General features: G+C 50.5%; 1 protein-coding gene and 1 long non-coding RNA gene across 3 annotated transcripts; one reads left to right on the top strand and one right to left on the bottom strand.

The window, feature by feature from the left end:
* Positions 1–1,297: 1,297 nt before the first annotated feature.
* LOC120509030 lies at positions 1,298–4,505 on the bottom strand. Its single transcript, XR_005629136.1, has 4 exons — positions 4,348–4,505; positions 3,373–3,462; positions 3,105–3,217; positions 1,298–2,908 (listed from the first exon to the last, which is right to left on the bottom strand). It is a non-coding gene; the product is annotated as an uncharacterized LOC120509030 (long non-coding RNA).
* A 179-nt stretch (positions 4,506–4,684) lies between these two features.
* ANP32A (acidic nuclear phosphoprotein 32 family member A) lies at positions 4,685–17,791 on the top strand. Of its 2 annotated transcripts, none has more exons than XM_039723233.1 (8): positions 4,685–4,893; positions 11,871–12,020; positions 12,135–12,257; positions 13,652–13,850; positions 14,608–14,694; positions 15,542–15,639; positions 16,318–16,378; positions 16,497–17,791. In XM_039723233.1, the coding sequence occupies exons 1-8, from the start codon at positions 4,840–4,842 to the stop codon at positions 16,556–16,558; spliced, it is 834 nt and encodes a 277-aa protein (XP_039579167.1). In that variant the 5' UTR covers positions 4,685–4,839; the 3' UTR covers positions 16,559–17,791. The 2 variants fall into 2 exon arrangements, with proteins under 2 accessions (XP_039579167.1, XP_039579166.1); XM_039723232.1 differs by having other exon boundaries at positions 14,596–14,694.
* Positions 17,792–18,240: the final 449 nt, after the last annotated feature.

Here is an 18,240-nt window from a genome sequence, read left to right as displayed (position 1 = left end):
CCCTGTTCACCTCCAACAATCTGGGGAGACTCCAAAGGGAAATCCCGGAAAAGCCGGCAGTGTTGCCGAGGAGAGGGATGGATCCCAAATCCCAAATCCCTGCTCCCGCCTCGTTCCCGTTATCCCTCCCTTCCCAAATCCCGCCCAGCTCCGCGGCCCGTCCCCATCCCGCTTTTCCCAGCTGTTGTTTATCCCTTTGCCAGTCCCTGCACTGGACATTCCCTGTCCCATCCATCCCTGGGGAATTGTGCTCCTGCCAAATCCATCTGGAGCCGCCATTGACGGGATCCTCTCGGGAATTCCGGCCCGTCAGGAGCACGCCGGGAATGTCTCCTGCAGCTCCATCCTTCCATCCCCTCCCGCCCGGGCTGCCATGGGGACGTCAGGAGCAGATCCAGGTGCAAACGTTCCCCATTCCCACATTCCAGAGGCAGCCGAGCCCCGGCTCCCACCTGGAATAACCGCCAGGAGCTGCTGGAGCACGGAACTGATCCCAAAAAATTCCCAACACCCCCAGGATCTCAGGAGAGGGCTGGATTTAATCCAGTTCATCCTATCCCAAATCCAGCCCTGTCCCATCCCAAATCCAGCTTTTCCCCCATCCCAAATCCAGCCTTTTCCCAGGATCTCCATGCCTTTCTCCCGGTATTTCTGGGATCCCAAAGGTTTTTCCCGGGATGGAGCTGTTCCCTCCTTTTCCCACTGAGTTTCCAGCTCTTTGTGCCATATCCAGGTGCATCCATAGGGAGAAACTGGGAATTCTCCTGCTCCATGTGGGATTTGGGGCTCCAAGGAATGGGAATTCCAGGTGGGAATGCTGGGAATGGACCTGCAGCAATGGGAGCTCCATTCCCAATTTTCCCTCGGATTCCATGGGATTTGCTCACCCTGAGGAATCCAATCCCTGTTTTTCCCACATTTTCCCTGGACTCCCTGATTCTCCAAGGAATTTAATCCCCTTCATTCCTGTTTTTTCCAGGAATCACACTCCATCCCCAAGTTTTCCTTGGATTCCAAAGGATTTGCTCATCCTGAGGACTTCAATCCCAGTTTTTCACAGGAAACTTCCCCCAATTCCCAACTTTTCCTTGGATTCTACTTCAAATTTATTCAATTTTTCCATGTTTTTCACCCATCCTCCCTAAATTCTGAAGGATTATCCCAGAATTCCTTGGACTTTTAACCCTGGATTTTTGGGGCATTTTACCAAATTCTCCCATTAATCCAGGCCAGTGAAGCAGGAAACTCCTGGGATATTCCATCAGAAAAATCAGGAACACTGCAATTATCCCACACATTTTTCAACAAAACAGAAAATAAATTTAATAATAATATTTCAAAAATGGGAATAACATTTTCCAACTAATTTTAGGGAATTCTGGAGCCATCCCAGAGTTTTCTTCCTCATTTTTCACCTTCAAATCAGCTTTTCATCATTTTTTGTCAGATTTCCCCACTTTTTTCCCTGGAATGCTGCAAAAATTCTGATTTTAAGGGGTTGAACCACAAATTGGAAATCCTTGGGGGATCCCATGGAATTCCTGGATCCCAGGGATTTGTTTGATCCCAAAGTTCCCCAGCTGGGAATGCTGAGGGTGGGTATTTGGGGAATTCTGGGAATTTTTCCATTCCCAGCTGTGCAGAGCTGGGAGTTGTTCCCGAGAAAAAGAAGGAATTCTTTGTGTGGGAAAACAAAGGGACATTCAAGGGATGAACAAACAATTCCCAGGGATTTTCCACGGGAATTCACCCCAGGAATGCGGGGCAGGAACTGGAGGATTCCTCTGGAATTTGGGAGGGAATCCTGGGAAAAGAAAGGGAAAAACTGCAATTTCCTGTGGGGAAAAAACAAGGGAAAATCCCACAAATTTCATTAAAAATTCCTGCTAAAAACCAACCCCAAAAATTCAAAGTTCCCAGGAAAATAAACAAGGAAAAATCCCAAAAATTCCTGGTAAAAATAAATCCCATCAATTCAAAGTTCCTGTTAAAATGGCCAAGGAAAAAACCTCAAATTCCTGCAAAAAAAAAATCCCAATCCCACACATTCAAAATTCCTCTTAAACAAGGAAAAATGCCCCAAACTGAAAATTCCTGGTTAAAAAGGAGGAGGAAAAATTCCACAAATTCAGAATTCCTGGTAAAAATGGACAGGACAAATTCCATTCAAAATTCCCCTTAAAAACATATCCAAATAATTTCAAAGTTCATGTCAAAATAAACAAGGAAAAATCCCAGGAATTCCATTAAAAATTCCTGGTAAAAAACAAATCCCACAAACTCAAAATCCCTCTTAAAAATAACCAGGAAAAATCCCACAAATTCCTGTTAAAAGCAAGGAAAAAAACTCAAATTCCTGCTAAAACCCAATCCCATAAATTCCAAATTCCTGATAAAAACAAACAAGGAAAAAATCCCAACAATTCCCATTAAAAACCAACCCCACGGATTCAAAATTCCTATAAAAACAAAGCAGGACAAAAACCACCAGGAATGAAAAAAAATCACAGAAGGAAAGTTAAATATGGAAAAATAACCCTTCAGATTTATTCCCAATATTACAATTCCCATTTTTTTTAAATTCCCAAACTCTCGGAATACAAACACTGACAGGAGCAGCTTTAAACATGGAATGTTGGCTTGGAACTGGGAATAAATTCCCTCAATAACGACAGAAAATGGAATTTTCTGCACCTTCAAACAATCAAAATCCGCATTTTTCCTTGGAAAAAAAAACAAAGGAAAAAGCAGCTCTGGACTCCCAGAAATTCCTTTGAAATCCCAGCTCGTCCCAGCAATCCTTTTTCCAGGAGAAAAGTCCTTTTCCAGAGGTTCTCAGCAGCAGCAGGAGCAGAAATTCCATGAGAAGTTCCCGAAGATTCAGCCCAGGAGCCACCTCTGGACACACCTGGAAAGGAGAAGTTTAAACAGAGCTCAAATCAAATTCTGCCTCATTCCCAAATCCCAAACATTCTGAAAAGTTTGGAATATTCATTCCAGTCAAAGACTTCTCAGCCAATCCCAAACTTCCATCCTAATCCCCTTAAACATCCCAAAAAAAGGAACATTTTGCAGTTTTCTTTTGCTGAAATTGGAATTTTTACCTGGAGCTGGATCCAGCTTTTCCCGTCCCCTTCCCAACATAATTCCTGCTGGTTTTATCCATATTCCTGGAATTTTTCCATGCTCACAGCTGAGACTTCATCTCCATCCTGACCTGTAAAATACATGGATAAAATCAAGTTTCCCAAGGATTTTCAGCATTCCCTTGATGCTTTCCAACAGCACTTTGGGATTTTCCAGCCCTGTGTTTTCCAGGAAAAGCAGGAAGGGATGAACAGGGATTTTAGAAGGAATCAAAGCACTTTTTACCTGAGTTCTGCTCCGGCTGATGGGAACAGTTTGGAAATCCCAAATCCTTGGAAAAGAGCAGCTCTGGGCCTGGATCTCATCCTGCAGCACCTGGAAAGGGATCCGGGAGCAGGGAATGGTTTGGGATGGGAAGGAGCTCCAAGCTCATCCCATTCCACAGGCTGGGATCATTCCCACCATCCCAGGCTGCTCCACAGCCACCCTGACATCCCAGGGATGGAGCCCTGGGAATTCCAGCCCCGCCAGGAATCCCTTCCCAACATCCCACCCCCATCTCCCCCTTCCCAGTCTGAAGCCATTCCCTGTGTCCTGTTCCTTGTCCCACTCCCTCTCCAGGAGCTCCTTTAGGCCCTGGGAAAGGCTCTGAGGATTCCTGGATCCTTCCCTTCTCCAGCATTCTCATTCTCGAGAAGCCCCATTCCGCTGTTCCTGGAATATCCCGTTTTCCTTCAAATTTCCTGGGATTTGGCTTGGAAAGGACCTGCAACCCATCCAGTTCCAACCCCAACAGCTTCCCCTGTCCCAGGCTGCCCCAGCCTGCCTTGGGACATTCCAGGGACGGAGCAGCCACAGCTTCTCTGGAAGCTCCATCCCAGACAGGAATTCTTTCCCAATATCCCACCTCGCTCTGCTCTCATCCAGCCTGAATCCATCCCCCTTATCCTGGCACTCCAAGGAAAAAAACTGGCACTCCAAGGAAAAAACCCCATCCCATCTTTCCTGGGAATCGAAGGATTCCCGTCCTTGGCCCTGCTCCACCTCAGCACAGCCGGGCCCCGCTGTCCCTCAGGGACCTTCCCGGGGGCTCCCCCTTCCCTCCCCTTCCCTTCCCTTCCCTTCCCTTCCCTTCCCTTCCCTTCCCTTCCCGTCCCTTCCCTTCCCCGCCCTCGCTCCGCCCGCCGCTCGCGCTCCGCCCGCCCCCCGCCGCCGGGGCCCGCGCCATTGCCCGCGCCATTCCCGTGCCTCGCTCCGCACCTTTCCCTCCCTCCTGGCTGCGCGCCCCTGGCCGGGCGGCTCCGGTTTGGCCGCCGCTCCCCGCCCCGGCGCCTCCCCCAGGCTCGGGCGGGCGCAGGGCGCAGCGCGCACCGTGCCCGGCGCGGCGGAGCCGCGGCCGCTCCGTCCCCATCAGGCGGCAGCGCGGAATGAGCCTGGGCTCGGCGCCGGGCTGTCCCCCTGCCCGGCACTGCCGCTCCCCCATTGGCTTCCGCCGCGCCTCGCGCCGCTGATTGGCCGAGACGCGGCAGCGGCGCGCTCCGATTGGCCGCTCGGGCCGTCCGTCCCGGCGGAGCCCCCGGAGCGCCCGCCCCCGCGGTTATCAGGTTAGTGCGCGCCGCGGTGCTGCGCTCGGGCTTCCGAGCGGCGCTGGGCGAGCCCGAGTCCCTCCGCGCCCCGCGATCGGGGGGCTCTGCACGGGGTCACTGCGCCAGCCGAGCCGCGCACCCTCCGCGCCTCCCGCCAGCCACGGACATGGACATGAAGAAAAGGATCCACTTAGAGCTGCGGAACAGGACGCCCTCAGATGTAAGCAATGCAATGCCAAAAAAAAAAAAAAAAAAAATTAATGCTAATAACGCTAATGATGAGAATAATAAAAAGGCATCCCACGGTTAATTTTTTTTTTTTTTTTTTTTTTTGGCGGGGTGGAGCGTGCCAGGTGTTGGCGGGGCCGCTGCTGCCCTTGAGGTGCCTACCTGTGTGTGTGGGGGGCTGTGCCCCCCGCTTTGGGGGGCGCGGGGCGCTCCGGGGACGCTCGGGGGCTCCCCGGGGCTGCTCCTGCCCGTGCCGGGCTGCGATGCCTCGGAGAGGGGCTGGCCGTGCATTAAATAAAAAATAAGTTGCTCGCTGCTCTCTCTCTCGGCGTGTTTAGTTGGCAAATATTTGTGCAGGGTGCTGGGCTAGGGAGAGGCAGGCAGGGACTGCGAGTGAGTTGCGAATGGTTTAGTTTAAAGTGCGTCTTCATTTCTTTGCAGTGATCAGGCAAGAGAGACTGGGGAGCCATATTTGTAACTTTGTAGTCCTCATGAACGCGCCCTTTCTCTCTCTCTCTCTCTCCCTCTCTCCAGATGCTGAGAAGATAAAAGGAAAGAATTTTGAAACCGACGCTTAGCGTTGGTTGGGTTTGCTTTGGGCTTTTTTTTTTCTCCTGTTGTTGTTTTTTTTTAATTATTATTATTATTATTTTGCGAGCAATGGGGCATCGCCGCCGGTAGCGCGAGCGTTGAATAATAATCCTAATAATCATAAGAATAATAAAAAATAATATTGGAAGAAATGAACGCACTCTCCACCCCCTCCATCCCCACACACGCACAAAAAGGCTGGATGTGTGTGCGTGTTTTTCCTTCTTCCCCCTTTTCCCCCCCTTCCTTCCCCCGGGGCCGGACTTCAGGTTGTTGTTCCGCGTCTGGCGGAATAAACGGGGGACGGCGAAAAACTTTGGCAGGACAAAAAAAAAAACAAAAAAAAAAAAACAAAAACCCAACCAAAAAACCAAAAACCCGACAAACCCCCAAAACAAGCAAGAAAATAACGGGGGGAGGGGGAAGGAAAGGAGAGGAAAAATAGGAAAACCACCCCAAAAAGAGTGGGCGGGAGGCGGCCGGGGGCAGGCGGGGCGCGAACCCGCGGCGGGGAAGCCCCTTCCCCTCATCCCCCCCGCCCCGCCGGGCCCTCGGCGCTGCCCGGGGAGGCTTCACCGAGCCCCGGCCCCGCCGCGTCCCCCGAGCCGCCGGAGGCTGCGGGAAGGGGAGAGCGGGGGGCGAACGTACCTCAGCGGGCAGCGCCCGGGGCAGCGCGGCGGGACGCGGCGGCCGAACCGAGCGCGGTGTGCTCCGGGGAGCGGGGGGGGACAAAGGCGGGCGCGGGGCGGCGGAAGCTGCGCTTTAAAGTTTAAAAACTCCTGGGCGAGCAGGAGGAGGAAGAGGAGGAGGACGGCGAGAGGAGCGGGAGGGGGTGGGGGACGACTCGACGGCAAACCCCGCGGTACAGCCGCCATGGCCGGGGGGCTCCGTGAGGCGACCGCAGCGCAACTAGGACGCGGCGCCATGTTCTGTGCTGCCCCCCCGCCTTCCCCTCACGGCCGCCGCCTCCTCCTCCTCCTCCCGCCGCCGCCGCCGCTGCCTCGGCCGCGGGCGGCCCCGCGGGGCCGTGAGGGAGCCCCGCTGGCGCCGGGGCTGAGGCGCTGCGGAGGCTGCGGCGGGGCCCTCCCGACATGACGGGCAGCGCTGCCATTTTGTCGCCGGCCGCGGGGCGGGAGGAGATTCGTGAGGGCCGCGTTGGGATTAAAAAAAAAAAAATTAAAAAAAAAAAAAAGCTTTAGAAAAATTGGTTTTTACTGACTATGTGGGACACCGGGAGGTCCGAATGAGGCCGGGGGAGCACCGGGAGGAGCCCCGCGGTTCCCCCCGGTGAGCAGCGCGGAGCGGGGAATCCGCCTCCTTCCTGGGCAGGGCCCTGTGGGGAGGCAGCGTTGGGTTTGGGAAGTGTTTTGCGCCTTTTCATCCTGTTTCTTCTTATTTCCCCCTGATTTTTTTCATTATTTCCCCCCCTATTTTTAAAATAGTTTTCTATTTTTTGCTCATTTTTGCCCCCATTTCGCCTCACCACCCTCATCGCTGGGAGTTTCTTCCCCATTTTAAACGATGTTTAGAACCAGCCTCCAAAGGGATAAACTCAATTTTCCCCTCTTTTCCGTGCTCGCATTTTGCGTTGTTTCCGCTCGCTTTCGTCTCACGCCAAAAAAAGTTGGGAAAACTCGGAGCTGGAGGGAGTTCCCCGCTCCTCGGGGCTGGGAATGGGCAGCAGGGAGCTGGAAAATCAGGATCATTTCACCTTTCACCGCTTGGTTTTCCTTGGAATTTTCAGGGAATTTGGTGCCTTGATCCCCCCAGAGTGTTCTAAATCCAGTTTTTTAGGCAGAGAGCTGAAAATTCCAGTTGGGAATGTTGTTGTGTTCTTAGCTGTGTACACGTGTTTTTCAGGGAATGAAGTTTGTGGGTTGAATTCTGTTCCCTTAAAATATTAAAGGAAAGTCCTGCTAATTCCACCCTCTGGAATTGGGATTTGGCAGGAATATGGATGGCCAAGTCATTTATTCCTGGATTTTAGGAAGTTTTGGGTAGGCAGGATGAGTTTGGGAGTTGTTTCCCTTAATTTTGAGAGTTTGTCATTATTATTTCCCAATTTTATGTGGAATATCAAGAAATCCTGGGAAAATCCCCCTGAGTTTTGGGAATCTCCTTGAATTCAGTGCTGCTTTTTGATTTAAATTATCCTGAAATCAGAATTAAATCTTTGCATGTGGATGGGGTTTTGTGCTTTTTCCTGAGCTTCTTTGGGATGTTTTCCACCTGGATCTCCTATTTTTCCATGGAGTTCTGGGCTTTTCCGTTGGATAATCCCAGAAAGTCACATCCTGATAATAAAACATCCTAAAAACATCCTCAGGTGGATTCTGTGGAGAAATTTCTTCTTCAATCTCATTTTTGTTGTTTAAGTTTTCAGTTTTCCCTTCATTTTTTATATTCAGTGTCAGGAAAAAAATGGATTTTACTGCCTGAACTGCCTGAAAATTGGGAATTTTTGGGTGTTCAGGCAGTTTTTTCCCCAGCTATTCCCACTTTTTATCCCGTTAAATTTACAAATCACAGCAAAATTGTGATTTTTCTTTTATTAATATAATTTTAATTATAATTAATTAATTGCTCTCAATTTCCTTCAGGAAGTGTTCACCTGGGCAGATTATAGCACTTTTGTGCTCATTCCCATCGGAAAATTCCAGGGGAAATCCAAATATTGGGAAGCAGGGGTGGCTGGGGGGGTTAAAAATAGCCTGAAAATTTGATTTAATGTGGGGAAAAAAATCCTTGGTTGGCCCCAAATTCCATCTAAACATTTGGCATTTTCCCAAAAAAAGGAATTCTCTGGAGGCAAAAACCAAATCCAACAGAATACCAGAAAAAAAGTGGGAAAAATGGGAAAAACAGAGGAATAAAAGTCAAAGTTTGATACCTGATGGAATCCCTGTGGATTGGAGGGAAGGAGAAACTTTGGCTTTTTTCCTGGATTTTCCCAGAAAAAAGCAAAGAACCTTCCCAAAATTCCTTCCTAAAGCCGGGGGAGGCTCAGGTGGGACATCAGCAGGAATTTTTTCATGGAAAAGGTGGAGAAGCATTGGAAAGGACAGCCCTTGTGGGATTCCCATCCCTGGAAGTGTCCAAGGAATTCCTGGATGTGACACTTTGGGATCAGGCTCAGCTGGGGCTCAGTCGTGGATGTCTTTTCCAACCTCAGGGATCCCGGAATGCTGGGAGTTGAGATTCTTGGGGGGGTTTTCCAAGGAATTTGCAGCAGAGCAGGAATTCCAATGGGAATTTTGGGAAAGCTGGGAAGAGTTTGAGGTCCAGTTGGAAGTTCCTGCGATGGGAATTTGGTGTTCCTGGGAAAAATTTAATCCTGGAAGGTTGGATTGATGGCAGCATCCCATGGATTCTTCCAAGTCTTTTCCAAGGATTCCCTGATTCTGGGTTGGAAATTCTGGTGTGAAGGAGGCGGGAATGGAGCATTCCCAAGGATCCCGGCTTTCCTCAGGAATCCTGGATTCCTCAGATCCACCTGGGAGCAGCTGAAGGGAACAGGGTTTCTTGGCTAGGGGGAATTCCCGTGGACTGGAGCTTGCAGAAATCCCAGAAAATCCCCGGGAAGCCCCGGCAGCCGCGGTGCCGCTTCCATCCGTAGAGGTGCCGATGGAATTCTGCTCCCGATCCCCGCATCCGTGTGAATCCCATCCAGTCCCTTCCCTGCCTCTGCTGTGGGATTCTCCAGGCTGGATGATTCCCGGGATTCCCATGGAATCGGGATGCTGGATTTCCCAGGAACTGGGTCGTGTTCCATGGCTGTTTTCCAGCGCTGTCTCTCCCTGCCCCAGGATTTTTGGGATTCTCTTCCCAGCACATTCCCAGCCAGGAGATGCTTATGGTTAACTGGTTGGAAATCAATGAATCCCATCTCAGATATTCCCAATGGGAATTTGGTATTCCCAGGAAAGGTTTAATCTGGAAAAGCGGTGGGGTTGGATTGGTGGCTGGATTCCATGGCTTAGTGGTGTTTTCCAAGGATTCTCTGATTCCAGGTTGGAATTCCCGTTGGGATGAGCTGGTGTGAAAGGGGCGGGAATGGAGCATTCCCAAGGATCCTGGCTTTCCTCAGGAATCAGTTTATCCCATCTGGGATATTCCCAAAAATGCCCTGCAGGGCTGTATCCATATCCCAAATCCTGTGGGGCTTGGGGAAGAATTCTGTTTGCCTTGGGGCAGGAAAAGGGTGAAAACCCTTGGGAATTCTCCCTTCCCTGTGGAATGGGATCCTGCTCCAGGTCAGCTCCTCATTCCTGAGCAGCAGCAGCAGCTGAGGCTCCCCCTGGAATGGGAATCCCATGGAATGGGAATCCCCGGTGGCCACGGGCCATGGCACCTGCTGCCCTCCCTGCCCTGGGCAGAATTCCAAGGGCTCTGGAAAACCTGGAAGAGCTCCGGAGCTGTGGCCAGGCAGACACAGAGCAGCTGCTGGGAGATATTCCGTGGAATCCTTCCCTGTTTCCCACCGGGAATGGGACCGCTCTGAGCGCCGTGGGGTTGGATCATGGAGAGCTTGGAATTGCAGCTGGAATTTCATTAATTAATGATTTTAATTGGGTTCTTGAGCTTGGGGGTTTGGGATGATCTTGGAGCAGGGATTGGCTCGCGGGAGCCTTCGGAGCAGCCCCGGTAATCCCGGGATTGAGTAGGAAGCTCATCCAAGCTTTTGTTGGTCTGGTTGCGTTCCAGGTGGGATTGGAATGGGAAATCTAGAGAATTTCTTGCCTTGGAATTTTGGGGGAGACAAATCCTTGGAAAACTTCCCTGTTAGAGATGCTGTGGAAATTGACGGCCTCTCCCATGGCTTCTCCTCCTTGAAATTCCAAGATTTTATGGAGAGGGAATGTGCCATGGAAGGTGGGGTGTTGGGAAAAATCCCACAAATCCAGTTCCTCCTCCTTTCCTTGGGGAATCCTCCTGGATTTCCTTGGGGATTCTTAGGGCATGGAGCCATCCTGGAGTTTTGTTTGGAGTGCTGTTGTTCCCAGGGATTCAGGGAGTTAACACCGACACTGTGTTGCTCTTGGGAAGGGTCGGGAATGTGCTCTGCTCTTCCCAAACTGTCTCTGAGCTCATCCAAGCTTTCCAAACGGGGCCTCTTGGATTCCAGGAGCTTTCTCCATGGATTTGTTGGATTTGTGCCTTTGCCCAGCGCTGGAAACAGGGAAGGAGGGAATGTGGCACTTGTGCACCAAACTTCCTGAAAAGTGGGAGGAAACAACTTTCTGTAAAAAATTCCTTTGAGAGGTGGGAATGGGATGATCCTTAAAGTCCCTTCCAAGCCAAGACATTCCAAGATTCCAAAACAATACAAATTAAAAGGGAAAAAAAGGCAGTTGGGTCATCACCCTTGGTGCTGAGGGATTTTCCTTTGTATCCAGGACTGTTTCCAGTTCTTCCTTGAGTCTCCGCTCTACACCTGAGGGAATTGTTGTCTAGTTCACTGGTTTTCCGTGCAATTCCCTGGTTTCCATGCCAAGGGAGGGTGGAGGGATGGATATCCCACCTCCTGGATCAGGGCTGGAGCTGTTTGTCCCTCAGTGAGAGCTCTGGGCTCCTTCCCTTCCCTCCATTCCTGCTCCCCTCAGCTCCCAAAATTCCTGTGAGGAATTCCCAAATTCCTCTGAGGTTAAACCCACCTGGGGCTCTCCTGGCTCCGTGTCTGGGGATGCTGGGATGAGATAACGGAGCAGGGACACAGATAAGGAAGATTTGCCTCCATTGCACTTTTCCCGCCTTTTTATTTTGGCAGGAACTCCAAGTGTGTGTGGGGAACATGAGGGTAGAAAGATCCCAAATGGATCTTCTGGAGGATCCTGATAATTAAACACCATTGAGTGAAAAGATCTGTGAATTTTCCACCTAAATTTCAACCCAATAAGTAATTTGGGAACTTATTTTGAGAATTTTGGGGGCTTTTTCCCTCACATGAGGGGAAAAACCTCTCTTATTTATCCCCACATGGATCCTCTGGAGAATCCTCATAATTAAACACTGTTGAGGGAAAAGATTCACTTATTTTCCTTATTTGCCTCACATGAGGGGAAAAACCTCTTTTATTTATCCCCACATGGATCCTCATAATTAAACACTGTTGAGGGAAAAGATTCACTTATTTTCCTTATTTTTGGGGGGTTTTCTATCTAAATTTCAACCCAATGAGTGATTTGGGAGTTTATTTTGGGAATTTTGGGATTTTTTTTACCCTCAGTTTCTGGGATCAGGAGCACTACCGGGATCAGCAGCACTACCTCGATCTTGCCTTTCTTCTCAACACAACTCCAACTCCTGCATTTCTCTGCTGAAAACCTCCTGAATTCCCTGAAATTCCTTCTGTTTTTCCATGATTTCTTCCCTTTGCAGGTGAAAGAGCTCGTTCTGGACAACTGCAGGTCGTACGAAGGGAAGATCGAGGGCCTCACGGATGAGTTTGAGGAGCTGGAATTCCTCAGCACAATCAACGTCGGCTTAACCTCAGTCGCAAACTTACCAAAGTTAAACAAACTTAAGAAGGTAAATCCCACCTCCCCGAGCCAAACCCCTCCTTTCCCCCTTCCCCACGTGTGGGAAAAGTGGCTGGAAATGGGATGAAGTGGGATTTTTGAGGATGTTTTTGGGCCTTTGCAGCTCGAGCTGAGCGACAACAGAATCTCAGGAGGCCTGGAAGTGTTGGCAGAGAAGTGTCCGAACCTCACGCACCTAAACCTAAGCGGCAACAAAATTAAAGATCTCGGGACAATAGAACCTCTGGTGAGTCGGGATTGCTCCTGTGGTGGGATTCATCCCGTTCCAAACCCTTGGAATTCCTTCCTCTATCCCAGGTTGCTCCAAGCCCGGCCTTGGGCGCTTCCAGGGAACAATGCTCCTGGAATCTGTGCCAGGGTCTTTCCCCCCTCATTCCTTCCCAAAATCCCAGTTATTCGTGCCCCCTGCATCCCAAGCCCTGGGGAGTTGGTTTTGCTCCAAGGAATGGGATTCATCCCATTCCAAACCCTTGGAATTCCTTCCTGTATCCCAGGTTGCTCCAAGCCTGTTCTTGGGCGCTCCCAGGGAATGTCGCTCCTGGAATCTGTGCCAGATCCTCCCCCCTCACTCCTTCCCAAAATGCCAGCGAATCCCGGGATCCAGGCCGCATCCCAAGTCCCTGTCCCCGTTCCCAGTGAGCCGCTGCTTCCCTCTAGTGGCTGCCGGGCCGGGCTCCCCCATTCCCGGCGGGAATGGCCGCAGCTTCCCAGGATTCCGCAGGCTCTGGATCCGTCTCCAGGCACGACGGTTCCCATGAAAATCCTTGCAGGAGCAGCTCCTTCCTGGATCTCCTTTCCTGCAGCACAGGGAAAAGGCAGAGCTGGTAAACTCGTGGAAAAGCCTGGAAGTGCTCCCAGCTCTCCCAGTTTTCCCATTTCCAGGCCTTTTCCCCAAGTGCTTTCCACATAAAGGGAAGGGAGATGTTCCTTTAGAGTTGGTATTTCTTATCCATGGATAAGCCTTGATACAAATACTCAATTCCTTTGGATTTTATTTTTAGGATTTCCAAATTTGTGAGCAGTGCAAACTTCTTCCCAAAGAAAAATTCCACAAAACCCCCAGGAATTGAATTCCTATTTCATTTCTTTCCATATGTTTTTTTCATTTTTCGTAGTCTAAGGAAAAATAATTCAATTTTTTTAAACCTCTCTTATCAAAATTCTTGTGTCCAGCTGCTCCATTCCTGCTTCCATCTGCAAGAATTCATTTGGGATAATTCCCTGGACATCAGCTATTCCTGGATCTGGCTCCTTTGGGATACTTCCCTGGATATCAATTATTCCTTTGGATTTGGGAACTGCAGGACTCCAGGGAGAGCCTTTCCCATCCCAAATCCCAAATGAAACTGTGGTTTTCCAAGTTTTTTTTTCCTGGAATGGGGCGGAAATTCCAGAGGGAGCTGATTGGGAAAGAGGGGAGGAGTTGGTTTATTCCAAGGTCAGGCAATTTTGGAATTTGGGGTATTTTTTGTAAAGATTCCCTTTTTTTTTTTCCATGCCTGCCATCTCAGGGAGCCCAAAACACCCGCGGGAATCCCTTGAGCACATTCCCCGTGGGATCCTTGCCTTTGGGGGGAATTCCTGCGCCAGCAAACCTTCCAGATGGCTTTGTTTTCCCAGAAAAAGTTGGAAAACCTGAAGAGCTTAGACCTGTTCAACTGCGAGGTGACCAACCTGAACGACTACAGAGAAAACGTGTTCAAGCTGCTGCCGCAGCTGACGTACCTGGACGGATACGACCGGGACGACAAGGAGGCGCCCGACTCCGACGCCGAGGGATACGTGGAGGGGCTGGACGACGAGGAGGAGGATGAGGATGGTACGGGAGTGGGAATGAGGGGAGGGATAGGGAATGAGGGGAGGAATGAGGGGAAGGAAGAAGGGAAGGAGTGAGGGAATGAGGGGAGGAATGAGGAGGAGTGAGGGAATGAGGGGAAGGAAGAAAGGAAGGAGTGAGGGAATGAGGGGAGGAATGAGGAGGAGTGAGGGAATGAGGGGAAGAATGAGGAGGAGTGAGGGAATGAGGGGAAGGAAGAAAGGAAGGAGTGAGGGAATGAGGGGAGGAATGAGGAGGAGTGAGGGAAATGACCTCATTGTCCTGAAGGAATGGTGGGAGAAAGAGCTGTGTGTCCTCAGGGAATGAGGGGAAGGAATGAGGGCATGGGGGGAAGGATCTCCATGTCCTGAGGGAATGAGGGAAGGACCTGAAGCAGTGAGGGAATGAGAGGAAGGATCTTGGTGTCCCAAAAAAAAAAATGGTGGGAGAAGGAGCTGGGTGTCCTGAGGGAATGAGAGGAAGAACCTCAGTGTCCCAAAAGAATGAGGGAAAGGACCTGAGTGTCCTGGGGGAATGAGGGGAAGGAATCTGGGAAAGGAACTGCATGTCCCAAAGGAATGAGGGAAAAAGTGAGGGAATGAGGGAGAGAATGAGGGGAAGGACCTCAGTGTCCCAAAGGAATGAGGAAATGAGGGAAAGGACCTGAAGGAATGAGGGGGAGGGGCTGGGTGTCCTGAGGGAATGGCGGGAAGGAGCCGGGCAGGGCCTGAAGCAGCAACTTCCTCAGCTTTATCCCTAGTGAAAGACCGGGACGACAAGGAAGCGCCGGATTCCGACGCCGAGGGATACGTGGAGGGGCTGGATGACGAGGAGGAGGATGAGGACGGTACGTGGGGTGTGCTCCATGGATCCTGCATCCCAAAGGAGTGAGGGGAGGAGGTGGCAGGGCCTGGAAAATCCCATTCCTCCATCTGGGAATAATGGAGGGGCGGGATCGGGAAGGAACCACGGGAAGGGACTGAAGGAATTACGGGAGCAGGGATGAGCGTGGATAAGAAGGAATGTCCTGGAACTGTGGAAATCCTCATAGGGAAAGGTTTCCATGGGCATGGAAAAATGCAGGAATTAGATTAGGGAGCTCCTCCATGTATGGAAAACACTGGGGAGCGCCAGTGAATCTGTGCCAGGAACTGAGGAAGGAACAGCCTGGAATTCCAGGAAATTCCAGGGAATCTCAGTGCTGTAGGCACCACTGTTCCCTGGCTGCCCCCGGAGCCATCGCAGGATGAGGATCCAGCTGATCCCAGGGAATTTGCTGGATTCTCCCATCCCAGCAGCACAGCAGAAAAGCTGGATGTGCACTTTTCCCGGGAATGCTGAGTGGGAACTCTGGGAAGGTTCCCAAACACATGGAAAGCGCTCCAGGGGCTCGGCACTTCCCAGTTTTCTGCTGGGAATTTTGGGAATTGCCTAAAAGGCTGGAATTCTGTGTCCACGGGAAGGCTCCTGATGCATGGTGGGAAAGTTCTGCTCCATCTGTTCCTGGAAATGCAGAGATTCCCCAGCTCCCAAATGCTTGGGAATAGTGGGAAGTGGAGCAGCTGGAGCGACTCCAGCCCTGCGTTCCCTGACAATCCTGTGCTACCCCTAAGGAATTCTCTGCTCGGATTCCCAGATTTTGGGTGGAATTACTCCAAAAACCTCAACTGTTTCCATGGATTTTGTTTTCCCAGAGGAGGAATACGACGACGACGCTCAGGTAGTGGAGGATGAGGAGGATGAGGAGGAGGAGGAGGAAGGGGAGGAGGAAGATGTGAGCGGAGAGGAGGAGGTGAGCCTTGGAATTCCACCTTGGGAATCCGCGGGATCCGGCTGGGAAGGGCTGGGCAGGAAATCTGGGATTTGAGAATTTTAGGATTCACTTTGTGCTGGGGTGGATGAAGGATGGGAGGAGGGATGGGATTGAGGGGGGGAAAATGGGATAGGAGGAAAAATGGGGTTTAAGGGGGGGAAATGGGGTTGGAGGAAGGAAAATGGGATTTTGGGAGGGAAAATGGAATTGAGGGAGAGAAAAAAGGGAAAGGGGGAAATGGGGTTGGAGGCAGGAAAATGGGATTGGGGGAGAGAAAGTGGGCTGGAAAAGGGGAAAACAGAATTCCAGGAATTTGTTTTCCCTCTCCTCCAGCCCTGAATCCCCTCCTGCCCCTCTGGAATGTTCCTGAGCCCCCTCAGTTCTGCTTGGAGGCTCTGGATCAATCCAGCTTTTCCCATTCCCATAATTCCCAGTTTTCCTAAACTTGGGAATAGCACATTCCCATGTTCCCAGCTCAAGGATCGATTCCCTGGGATTTCAGTGCCAGCTCCTGCTATTCCATAAAAAACAGGAATACTGGGAGGTGGCTTCTTGCTGAGGACATTCCAAGGACTTTCCCTCCTTGGAAAATGGGATATTGGGAAAGCTTCTGGGCTGATCCCAAGCTTTACATCCCGGTTTTTCCCGGAATTCCAGGAGGATGAGGAAGGCTACAACGACGGCGAGGTGGACGACGAGGAGGACGAGGAGGAGCCTGGTACGGAACCAATCCCACTTTTCCTGAGGAAAAACCACCTCAGTTCCATGGAAAATGGAATTCCCGGAAAAGCAGGAATGTGGCTCCTGGAATAATGGGAATTCTTTCTTTTTTCCAGAGGAAGAACGGGGCCAGAAGAGGAAACGAGAGCCTGAGGATGAGGGGGATGAGGACGACTGAGCAGCTTTTCCCTGGAAAAAATTCCCTCTTGTGATTTGACTGTTTTTATCCCGGAATTCCCCCTTTTCCCACTCCCGACCCTTTGGATTTCCTTTTCTTTTCCTGTTTTTTTTTTTGGTTTTTTTTTTTGGTTTTTTTTTTTTTTGGTTTTTTTTCCGGATTGTAACGTTGCTGTGGGAACCGAGCGGGAGCAGCGAGGGTGGGAAGGGAATAAAATCCTATTTTTACTGCCGCTCCTCCTCCGATTCTTTGGGAATTTTTTCCTTGGATCCTTTTCCTTGAATCCCTGGAACTGCGAGAGTTGAGTAGGACCCGAGCTGGGAATTCTTGGAGCGGAGCTTGGACACCTCGGAAGCAAAAGAAGGAGAGAACCGAGCTGAAATCCATGGATGAGCCGGGATTTTCCCACCTCTGCCATTCCCAAATCCACGTTTTTTCGGGAATGGCAGCCAGGCCTCCTCCCTGGGGTGGCAGTGGTGCCTTGCTCCGTGGGTTTTTTTGGTTTTTTTTGGGAATGCTGCCATTTCCAGCCCCTTTTCCCAACTTTGGGAATTCCCTCTTTGTAAATAGTGACCAAACGTTGTTTTTTTGGGAATGTTGGATTTTTTGGGATGGGTTCGGAGCTGGTGACTTTGCGATCCCTGTGTGTTGTGTGTTCCCAGTTTTCCTTTAATTTGGGAGGGAATTTTAGATTTTTTAGGGATTTTTTTTTATTTTTGGGGTTTTTAGGGGAATTTTTGGGGATTTTTGTGGCTCCAGTGCAGCCAAATCCCTGGAAATGGCAGGCATTAATTAAAAAAGGGGGATCTCTACAAAAAATATCCCAAATTCCCAAATTTCCCGACATTGGAATAAATCAGCTCCTCCCCACTTTCCCAATCAATTCCCTCTGGAATTTCTGCCCCTAATCCAGGAAAAACCGCTTGGAAAATGCAAATTTTTCCACCTGGAAAGCCAGGAATTCCAGGAGACATGCCTGAAATTCCATGGGCATTCCTTAAAATTGTATTTTCTTACCTTGTGGAAGGCAAAAAAAATGGAAAATCCTTGGGGAATGTACAGATCCCACGGGAAAAATCCCTTTGGAAGTGACTTGGATTTCCTAGGAAAGCTTCCATGTGTAGAAATCCAGCGGCTCCAGGTTTTTTTGGGAATTTGGGGGCCCGGCAGAGCCACCTTTGGAGTTTTTGTCTGTTTGGCTTTGAGGAATTTCAATAAAGCTTTTGATACAAATCCCGCCTCTGGAATTCTTTCTGGGAAAACAAGGAATGGCAGCCCTGGAAAAGCGGGGATTCCCAGATCTTTTTTAGCACCATAAGAAGAGAGTATTGCAGCTCTGGAAAAGTGGGAATGCTCGGTGTTTTTAGCACCTTTGGCTCCCTAAAATCCTTTGGATGAAGCCCAGGGAGAGGCTGGGGTTGAGTGAAGCTCCTGGAATGTTTTCCCTTGGGAATGGGGGGTTCTGGGGGGTTTTCCCAGGAAAACTGGAGCCTTTCTCCTGGAAAATCCTCTCTGGCCTTGCCAGGCTGGGAGCAAGGAGCTCCTGGATCCCAGGGAAGGGCCAGCGCTCCGTGTTTTCCTCCCTCTGGAATTGGATCCTGGAAATGTTGGGATGTTGGAATGAGGGTCCATGCTGGATTCCAGGATCCATCTTCGGCTTCTCCCGCTCCCTGGTCTGGGAG

This window comes from Passer montanus, unplaced genomic scaffold (assembly GCF_014805655.1).
Source record: "Passer montanus isolate IOZ18808 unplaced genomic scaffold, ASM1480565v1 scaffold5, whole genome shotgun sequence".
Lineage (NCBI taxonomy): Eukaryota > Metazoa > Chordata > Aves > Passeriformes > Passeridae > Passer > Passer montanus.
Note: the sequence above shows the minus strand (reverse complement) of the source record. Positions and strands in the feature narration are given on the sequence as shown.

Coding starts and splice junctions, on each gene's coding strand:
- ANP32A (XM_039723232.1), top strand. CDS start 4,840: ATGGACATGAAGAAAAGGATCCACTTAGAGCTGCGGAACAGGACGCCC. Junction 12,258..13,651: donor TCGGGACAATAGAACCTCTG/GTGAGTCGGGAT, acceptor TTGTTTTCCCAG/AAAAAGTTGGAAAACCTGAA. Junction 14,695..15,541: donor CGAGGAGGAGGATGAGGACG/GTACGTGGGGTG, acceptor TTGTTTTCCCAG/AGGAGGAATACGACGACGAC.